A 10012-nucleotide genomic window follows, 5' to 3' on the forward strand; every position below is an offset into this window, starting at 1 on the left:
TAAAAAATGTACATACCTTAACTACCTCCGTAATGTATTTCAATTCACCTTCCAGATCAGATAAAGTCTTTAAAAAAAAAAAAAAAAGCAAATCAAAAAGAAAAAGCAAAGTTAAAACCAAAACTAGTTAAATCATATACAGCAAATAAATATTAGAACCGTAGAGCCTCTTCCTACTACAATTTGGAGCAGAATCAGGCTCTTAATTTTGACCCCTTTAGAAAGTAGGTTAAAAAATTACAGGAGAGTGTGAAGGAGAGAAACTGACATTTTGTCATTTTAACACCAGGGCCTCTCTCCTTGGATTTCAAAGGCGCACATTTCTAATTTCTGGATCTATGCTGTATGTTTCACAGATTTCCTGCTGAAAATCAATGTAACGTGTGCCATTCCAGGAACATGCAAAACAGCTTAGGTGATTCCTATCACACTGGGGATGGGAGAGTAAAAATAAAATCTACTTCAGGCAGTCAAAATCCTGCTTTGCTCATACATGCAGAGGATTTGTTATTGATAAGGTGCTCTTTGATTGGTTTAAAATGCAACAGATTTAAATAGATTCGCACATCAATCGGAATGCAGCAGGCCAAAACAGTATGTAGACAACTGTCTTTCTACTTCACTAACAGCTGTCAGGCTCAATTATTTTTATTATATAACTTGATGTAGATTTAAAGATCTATAAGTCTATATGGAACAATGCAGATGAATTTACTTATGATTGTTCCTTATCTTTAACTAGAAGGATAAGAAAATTACGGAAAGGCACTTAAAAATGTGATACCTGAAAAACCACACAGAGTGTCTGTCGAGATAATTTGTTCTGGATAACCGAAAACAGTTTTGCCAGAGGCTTAAGGAAGCTTGTGGGGTTTAAGCAATGCCTCAGCAAGTTCTGCACTGTCACCAAGATGTCAATCTCTGTATCCTGAAAGAAAGAGACAATTGTCCAAGAATCATAAGAGCATTGTTAAATCATTTAGTTTCCTTGAGAAGTGTCTAATGCCATAGTGTGCTCTTAAGCTTTTGATTTGATTTATGCACATTACAAATATTAAATGAGAATTAGTGACTGGAAGCAGAAAATCAATTCCCTCATTACAGATTTCCTATAAGCACTTGGAGAGATAACTCGGTGTTTTAATTAGCTATTAATCACACAGTGTGAGCAGGTTAGACTAATCATGCCTATGGTGACTTCTTTTGGATCCTTTCTCAAATGAAAGGCAAGTAGGACTGGCAGAGCTGAGCAATGAAGTCTTTGTTACAGCAGCATGTAGTTAGACTGTCTTCCTAACAAAACTTAATACATTTCCTTATAGATTCGTAGATTTTCACACCAGAGGGACTATTATGATAATCTAGTCTGACCTCCTGTATAACAAAGACCACAGAATTTCACCGAGTAATTCCTACATCAAGCCCATAATTTCTAACTGAACTCCGGCACACCCTTTAGAAAGGCATCCACATCTTGATTTAACGACTTGGGCCTGCAGCTGGATGGCCTGTGCACTTCAATCACCGGGGATGGAGTCTTGCTTTGAAAAATGAGACTTGACAAACAAGCGGGACCCTGTGTATAACACTCTGTTACCTTTATCTCTCCTCTCACAACATACTTATGCACCATTGGTGGATACCGGAAGGAATGTCAGACCTACTCCAGTGTGTGTTTAGATTGCTCTTCAGTGGCTGCAACTGATGGATCACAGCAGCTCAAAAACTGTCGCAATAATACGTGTGAGGGTTTCATGGGCTCCTGCTACTTGGGAAATAAACTACATCGCAGTGGTGAGACTGGTCAAAGCATTAGAAATCACAGAGGTACTTCGGCAAATCTTCCCTTGGCAAAAGAGGGGGCACAACCACCCCAGCTATGTTTTCTCTTGCAACACAACCACCAAGACTGATTCTACTGGGGAAGGCAGCTTAATATGACGGAATAGCCTGTGTGGGGAATAGAAGGGGGGTACAACAGAAGGCCTTTCCTGGCCAAAAACGGTGTTATCGTAGTCTTGCACCTGGCACCAAGAGTTGCATTCTAGAAATACCCTATAGATTTTATTATTACACCAGTTCAAATGGTTAAGAATGACTGCAATAACTCGCACGCAATTACTAGATTTTTTAAATGCATCATAAAAATAATCCCATTTACAAAAGAAAATAAACGTGTTTCACTGAAAGAAGTAACACCTACCTGCATAATGCTACTCTGGTGAAGGAAAGGGAGGAGGAGGCTGATGAGCACAGAACTCTGACCCTTGTCCTGTATAAACTTGCTGATCCTATGTTATTTAAAAAAAGGTTAATTGGTTAATCTTGCATCCACATACTCACCCATACAAAGTGAACAGGGATTTCATGAGCTCAATAAAAGCTGTGAAGCTTTGGTGCTAGAATAGAAAATTATGTCAGCACATCCATTCTGAACCTGTATTTTTAGGGGTTACAAGCTCAGGCCCTGATGCTGCCTTTGAATCCATGTGAATGGACCCTTCAACTCACATAGAGCCACTGACTTCAAAAGGACTCTGTGGACCTAAGACCCATACACTCAGAGGCAGGATCAGGGCCTCAAACTTTTACATTAACAGTAGGATGCAATTTAGCATGTGAGGAATCAGCTGAAGATTTTTTAAAGAGAATATTCAAATAAAATCAGATCAGCCCATTTTAAATTGCACAAGGGTCAATTTCAAAACTAATGCCTAGCATGTCACTGAGGGCCAAATTCTGCCTTCACTCATGTAGGAGTTGCCATACGAGGACAAAATATGTCTCCTGTTAAATAGTCATTAGTATTTTGAATTTTAAAAAGAACAAAAAACTAAACAAGGTGGATATGTTAAACTATTTTCCATAAAGGTTTTTTCTGATCATTTTAATACATTTAGTGCCCTCAACACAAAGTTGTGCAACAGACAATCAATCAGTCCTGGGTAACTTATCTGCCTGGATTAAAAAGTCCAATGACTCCCTTGTTTTACAGCCCTCACTGATTGTTCTTCATCATTTAAAAGTACACTTAAACATAAAGTTTGAGACACAAATCGGTGAAAGGCAAGAAATTCAAAGTCAAGGCTGACATCTGAACTCAGACTACGATTTTGAATTTTCTACGTCTGGGAACAAAGGTCTTGATTCGGTAACTGGATCCACTCTGTGCCTGTGTGGATATGTACATCTATATTTCTCCTTTTCTGGAAACACAGTATAACTGTTTGCCCTGCAAATTCATGATTTGTTTCCTACTTTGGGAAGACAGTTACAAAGAACCCGACGTACAAGTTTGCTGTATCCATGCAAACCAGACTGCTGCAGCCACTTTTGACCACTTTAATATTTTTATAGCCCCAAGGGGAGCAGTCTCAGATTGCTCATAGTATTAATATCTAGAGTGCCTGTCACAGGACGGGGCTCCCTCACCCTGGATTCTCACCGCAAACAGTCCTCATCCAAACCAGCAGCAAGTTCAATGCCAACTGCCTTACTTGGTGTGCTATACAAGTACTTGTTTCCCCACAACAAAAGGCTTTTACCTTCTCCCAAGGCACATAGCAAGAGGAGGGAGAGATCTCATCGCTCAGGGTAGGTCTACACTGCAGTGAGACACTCGCGGCTGGCCCGTGCCAGCTGAATTGAGCTCGAGCTAAGGGACTGTTTATGTGTAGACATTTGGGTTCGGGTTGCAGCCTGGGCTCTGGGACCCTCCCACTTCACAGGATCCTACAGCCTGGGCTCCAGCCCAAGCCTGAATGTCTACACAGCAATTAAACAGTCCCATGAGCCTGAATCATCTGGCACGGCCCAATCATGTTTTTTAACTGCAGCGTAGCCATATCCTCCGAGTTCCTGGGCTTCACCGGCTCTTCCTTCCTGACTTCCCCATGCCCCTCTTTGTCTCCTGGACTGAGGAGCTGATTCACTTTGTTAACTGGTTAATCATCCAGTCCTTAACCAATTATCTCCTTGTGGGGACACTTGTCAATGCACAGATTGGTGAGTCAGCCTTAGGCTACACACACTCTGTCACAGTGCCAGTTTCACTTACGGACGCTTTTAAAATTCAGTCAGCAGTGATGGGAATTGACCACCAGTGACCTGGAAGTTGAGTGACATATAAGTTCACACGTTTTAAATGGCTTTGACTTTAAATTCGTTGTGACCAAGTAACTGATTCTATATTTGCAGTCCATCCTGAGGGATCATTGTTTCAAAGCTTCTCTCTTTTGAACCGTGAGGAATCACTTACCTGGAAAGAATGTTGAGCTCTTTGCTGACTTGAGCTCTGAACTTTTTCTTTTTCACCTTTTCCACATTTAACATGGTTTTGCTGAGATACTGAAGTACTGCAGGAACGTGAGGCAGAATTAACCGTGCACCCAAGCTGGGGGACTCTGTAATGGATACAAGGTGGTTACCAATGCGTTTTAGAACAAAAAGAAGAGACCCAATCCTACACAAACATGGGAACAATGGTGAACTAGGAGACCTGATGTTCAGAAGTGCTGAGCATCCTCCACTCCAAAGGAAGTCAGCGGGAGCTGCGAGTGCTCAATGCCTCTGAAAATCAGCCCTGCAGGAGTTTAAAATTCTACGGGACTGAAGGTTATTACAAGCCCCCCCCCCCCCCCCCCAACACACACACACACACAAAAACCTCAAGAGCTCCCCTCCTCATTAGTTCACTAACAAGTCTGTGACACAAGGGCTTAGCCAGTCCAGTGGACAGAGCCCCAGACTGGGTTCTAATCCCGATTCTGTCAGTGAACTGTTGTGTGACCTTGTGCAAATCAATTCCCCACTCTGAGCCTCAGTTTCCTCATCTGTACCATGGGGATAACAATCCCTGCCTTCCTTTGTCATGGCTTTGAGAGCAACCGCTGAAAAAGAGCTAACCAATGTTAAAGGAAGTGCAGGCAAAGGGTAAAGGTAATGAACTACAAGTCTTTATTGCAAGGGAGTGCAAATTAAAATGAATTGCAGTGAGTGTATGGCTGGGTGAATTTATTTTCAAAGAAAAAAATTAAGTGGACGTTTGTGCAAGCCACTTGTCCTAATTGCCAAGGCTGCCCTCCGGGTTATAACTTAACCAACGGAGTTCGCCCGTTACTATGAACATTCTCCCCCTTCCCTTTAACAGAGAATAAACCTTTCTGGGTCCTGGCGACTAGCACACAAATATGGAACTTGTCTGCACAGGGATGAATGAACGTACTAAGGGAAGACAAGCCTTAGCAGGGAATTTTCCTTCTAAAAAGGCATTCTTGCCAAAGGCGCAGAATATCCCAACAGGATCCAAAACATACACTCATGTTTACAGTTGAGTTCCTCATCATTATGATTACTATTCATTCATACCTTCTGTCATTCCATCAGTGTCAGACTCTAAACAAACGCAGTCAGTCACTGTCAAGCTGGAAACCAGGTCTGTGGGTTCAAAATCTGGACTATTGAGGAGGTTGTTAGCCACATCCATCACAACACCAGCTGTTGCCTCACAGAGATTCTTGGTGGACAGCAGAGCAAAGACATTCAACAGCGTATCGTATTCTGGGTGCCCTGGTCTCTGCTTGGCCAGCAAAGGGAAATACCTGAGTAACAGACACAGAACAAGAAAAATTCACAGTTCACTTTTTAAAAAAACAAATAAAAGTTTTACAAACATTTCCTCCATAAAGTCACATACAAAAAGACTGAAGGTAAAGAGATGTTCTTCTACCTTCTGGGGGAGACCATTAAAAAGGAAAAATTCTTACGACCTAAGACCAGTTTGGTACATAAACAGAAAATACATTCTTCATTTCTGACAATGGTAAATCTGGAGGTAAGCACTGAAATACCATGGTGATGGGACCAAATGAGAGTGCGAAAGGGAGTTAAAAGTCAGGGGTGAAATCCGGGCCCTATTGACTTCAGTAGAGCCAGGATTTCACCCCAAATATCTAAAGGCCAACTCCTTCTGACTTGTTTTAGTTCTATATCTGAGCGGTATCCAATACTCACATGTTATTCTGTAAATGAATAGTGAACAGGGATCTAGCAGACACTACAGAACATTAACAAACCAATACAGTTCAAAGGGGAAGGACACAAGATTTTTATTTAAAACTGGATTGGCTACCACTTTCCACTAACTCATCCCTCTCCCCTCAAAATCTGAGCTAGATATTGGCTACAAACCTTCCTGGCTGTTCATATGTGGGGGAAATGGCCTGATATTACAGAGAATAATCTCCAGAAACTGGAAAGATCGGGAGTTGCATTTATTAGGGAGCATTAGATCATAGACTAGATACACCGGGGTCCTGACGCAACATAGCTATAGTTATTTCATACCCTGTTTATTCCGTGGGGAAATAAATCAGAATTAAGACCCCAGTCCTGCAAACACTTAGGTAAATGTTTAACTTTAAGCATGCACATAATCCCATTGACAAGTCAATTGGTAATGGGACTATTCATGCATTTTAAGTTAAGCACATGTATATGTGTCTGCAGGGTTGAGGCCCAGGTTTCTACCTACATTTTCAGAAAAATGTAACTGAAAATCGAAGTCCACCACTTAAAATAGAGTGGCTGGAACTCAGGTATTTGGTATATTCCCTATTCTACACTCTTCCCTCAGGCTCAATACCCTATGTAAAATACTGTTAAGCAATAACAAGAAAGTACAGTATTAAAGGAAAAGAGAAAAGAGGAAAAGAAAAGCAAGCACAGCTGCTTGGTCCAGTGGATACAGCCCTAGACTGGGGAGCCTGGAGACCTGGATTCTAGTCCAGATGCTCTCACAGAACTGTTGAGAGACCTTGCACAAATCAATTCCCCACTCTGAGCCTCAGTTTCCCCATATGTAACAGAAGAATAATGATACCGTCCTTTGTCATGGCTTTGTGAACTACGATGAAAAAGAGCTGAACAACATTAAATGAAGTGTAAAATCACCCTCTTTAATGGTGAGGGTAATTAACCAGTGGAACAATTTACCCAGGGTTGTGGTGGATTCTCCATCACTGACCATTTCAAAATCAAGATTGGATGTTTTTCTAAAAGATCTGCTCTAGGAATTATTTGGGGGAAGTTCTCTGGCCTCCGTTACACAGGAGGTCAGACTAAGTGATCACAATGATCCTTTCTGGCCTTGGAATCTATGAAATTTACAAGTTGATCAAAATACTGCTCTTGCAGCCATTTTGTACCCAATAACTTCTTTGAGGTTGCAAGGAGGAATAATGTGTGACTATCTTTCTTTCCGTGTTGTGTGTTATTCACAGCAGACACTATGCATTCATCTTGCTTCTCCACAAAAGGAAAAGTTTACCTGGAATTCTTGCTCCAGATGTGAATGAGTTTGAGTAACAGAGTAGGAGAATACTGGCTCTCGGAAGCGAGCCTGCTGATCTAGAAGACAAAGAGAGGATAAATCACAAAACAAAAAACAGTGTGACCACGCATCACTATTTAAAACATCAAATTTGACAGAAAACAAGTTTAAATAATTCTCTGTGAATGATAAATTTATCTTAAAAAAAAAAAAAATCGTTGCTCACTTTCTAATCCCTTCAATACTGCTGATAGCTACTAAGAGAGCATCTTTTGTTTCACCTTAAAAGCTTGAAAACAAAATTATCCCACCCACTGGTTTTGTCCTCCCCTTGGGAGTTATTTTCCCTCTCCTTGTGCTTTGCACACAGATGCAGCCAAAGTGACTGTCTCACACTTATATTCCTGCCTGCAGCAGGATCAGCGGCATCAATATGACTGAGAACGCCTCTGCTACGTGTTGGCTGCTACTGAGCAGCCAGGAGGTTGTCCATGTTCTTTTGGTTTAATGCACCAGGATGGTGAGAGTGGGGTTTAGGGTTGCTCAGTCTGCACTGCAGATTGGACGGTGTAAAATTGAAATGGAGGCAATGGTGGGGAACAGATCTAAGTCTTAGAAAGCTTGTCCAGTTGCCCAAAATGACTGCGTGCCCCACTGCTCTGTATAAAGCAGCGCTTTTCTGAACATATCTTTCTGAACAAAGGAATCGTTAATACAATCCTATGGGAAGGAAGTCTGCTATGTGGACTACTGATACCGAGTCCCACTAGTAGATTTTTGTGCAGTTAACATAAGGAAACTCCAATTCCTAGCACTAGGATTAGAATTCTCCCTCCTCCCGCATCATCTCACAAGCCTCATGGTTTCACAGCCTTTAAAATAACGCACAAAATCAAATGAGTCTTCTGCAAAAAATATCTCTGAGAGAATCAATGGCTGAAATTCCGCTAGAGGGAGCTACTGGATTATTTCTGGAGCCTACCATATAGTGCTGGTCTCTGGAGATATGCCTACACTGCAGTTAGATACTGACAGGGACCTGTGCCAGCTGACTCAGGCTCACAGGATTCAGGCTAAGGGGCTAACCGCGGTGCAGGCATTCAGGCTCGGCCCAAACACTGGGTCCCTCCCACCTCGCAGGGTCCCAGATCTCAGGCTCCAGCCTGAGCCTGAATGTCTACACTGCAGTTAAACAGCCTCTTAGGCTCATAGGGCTCAGGCTGAGTCAGCTAGCACAGGCCAGCTGTGGGTTTTTAATTACAGTGTAGACACCCCCTGGGATACACTAGGTCATGCAGGAAATGAGCATTATTTCTTTAAACCAGTTATCATTTCTATTTACAGAAATTATAGAGCATTATCAAATGGGACCAGTCCTATTCAACAAATTCATAAATGATCTGGAGAAAAGGGGTAAACAGTGAAGTGGCAAAATTTGCAGATGATACAAAACTACTCAAGATAGTTAAGTCCAAAGCAGACTGTGAAGAGCTACCAAAGGATCTTGGGATACATAATCCCAACTATATATATAAAATGATGGGGTCTAAATTTGCTGTTACCGCTCCAGAAAGAGCTCTTGGAATCATTGTGGATAGTTCACTGGAAACATCCACTCAATGTGCAGCAGCACTCAAAAAAGCTAAGAGAATGTTGGGAATCATTAGGAAAGGGATAGATAATAAGACTGAAAATATTATATCGCCTCTATATAAATCCATGGTACGCCCACATCTTGAATACTGCGTGCAGATGAGGTCTCCCCATCTCAAAAATGATATATTGGAATTGGAAAATGTTCAGACAATGGCAACACAAGGCACAGACAACCTGGGGAACTCTTTGCCAGGGGATGTTGTGAAGGCCAAGACTGTAACAGGGTTCAAAAAAGAACTAGATAAATTCACAGAGGATAGGTCCACTGACGGCTATTAGCCAGGATGAGCAGGGATGGTGTCCCTAGCCTCTGTTTGCCAGAGGCTGGGAATGTTCTGTTCATTCCCTCTGGGGCACCTGGCACTGGCCACTGTCGGAAGACGGGATACTGGGCTAGATGGACCTTTGGTCTGACTCAGTTATGGCCGTTCTTATGTACACAGTGCTTTCCAAACACAAAGCTCTGAGACAATGATTCAGCAAAGCACTTAATCACATCCTGCTTTGACTTCTTTGGGACTTTGCTGAATCGGAGTCTTAGTTTCCCAATGCTGGGGTAGCTGGGGGCATAGAAAGAGACAGCTGAAAGGCTAAGAGGGACAGGAAAACAACATTCTCTTCTACCTAATCAATTGAGGTACAAGGTTATGTGCTTTGCATACAGCTAGTTCATCTGTCATTTGGCCACATGTAAGGTGCCATACTGGTAGATGCAAGAAATATGGAAGGAATAAATAAGCAAAATGAACAGAAATGGATGAAGGGGGCATATTATAGGTTAAGACTGACCGCAGAACAGGAACACCTAGCCCACGAAGGTACTGTCTGATACTATTCAGATTTTTTTCAAGGGTAAATACTCAGGCATTTTAAATTGGACAGATTAGGCATCTAACATATACCAACAGTACAACTTTGTTCCCCAGGAAATGTCAGAGCAAGTAGTCTGCTTCAATTGTTAAAGAAGAGAGATACAGTTTTTACTTTATTCAGATTAATCTGTAAGTATTTTTGATTATGGCTTGA

The 10012-nt window shown here is 41.8% G+C and overlaps 1 protein-coding gene across 2 annotated transcripts in view; it reads right to left on the minus strand.

Annotated features, from left to right (window-relative positions):
- Positions 1-10012, minus strand: part of UTP20 (UTP20 small subunit processome component) — an 83581-nt gene that overhangs the window by 33432 nt on the left and 40137 nt on the right. For both annotated transcript variants that reach the window (XM_074941806.1, XM_074941807.1), the window contains 6 exons: positions 7328-7407; positions 5368-5600; positions 4259-4403; positions 2204-2291; positions 785-928; positions 17-67 (listed from right to left, as the gene is read on the minus strand). In XM_074941806.1, coding sequence (XP_074797907.1) covers positions 17-67; positions 785-928; positions 2204-2291; positions 4259-4403; positions 5368-5600; positions 7328-7407 — 741 coding nt within the window. The remainder of the gene's footprint in view (positions 1-16; positions 68-784; positions 929-2203; positions 2292-4258; positions 4404-5367; positions 5601-7327; positions 7408-10012) is intronic.

This window comes from Natator depressus, chromosome 1 (genome assembly GCF_965152275.1).
Source record: "Natator depressus isolate rNatDep1 chromosome 1, rNatDep2.hap1, whole genome shotgun sequence".
NCBI classification, from domain to species: domain Eukaryota; kingdom Metazoa; phylum Chordata; order Testudines; family Cheloniidae; genus Natator; species Natator depressus.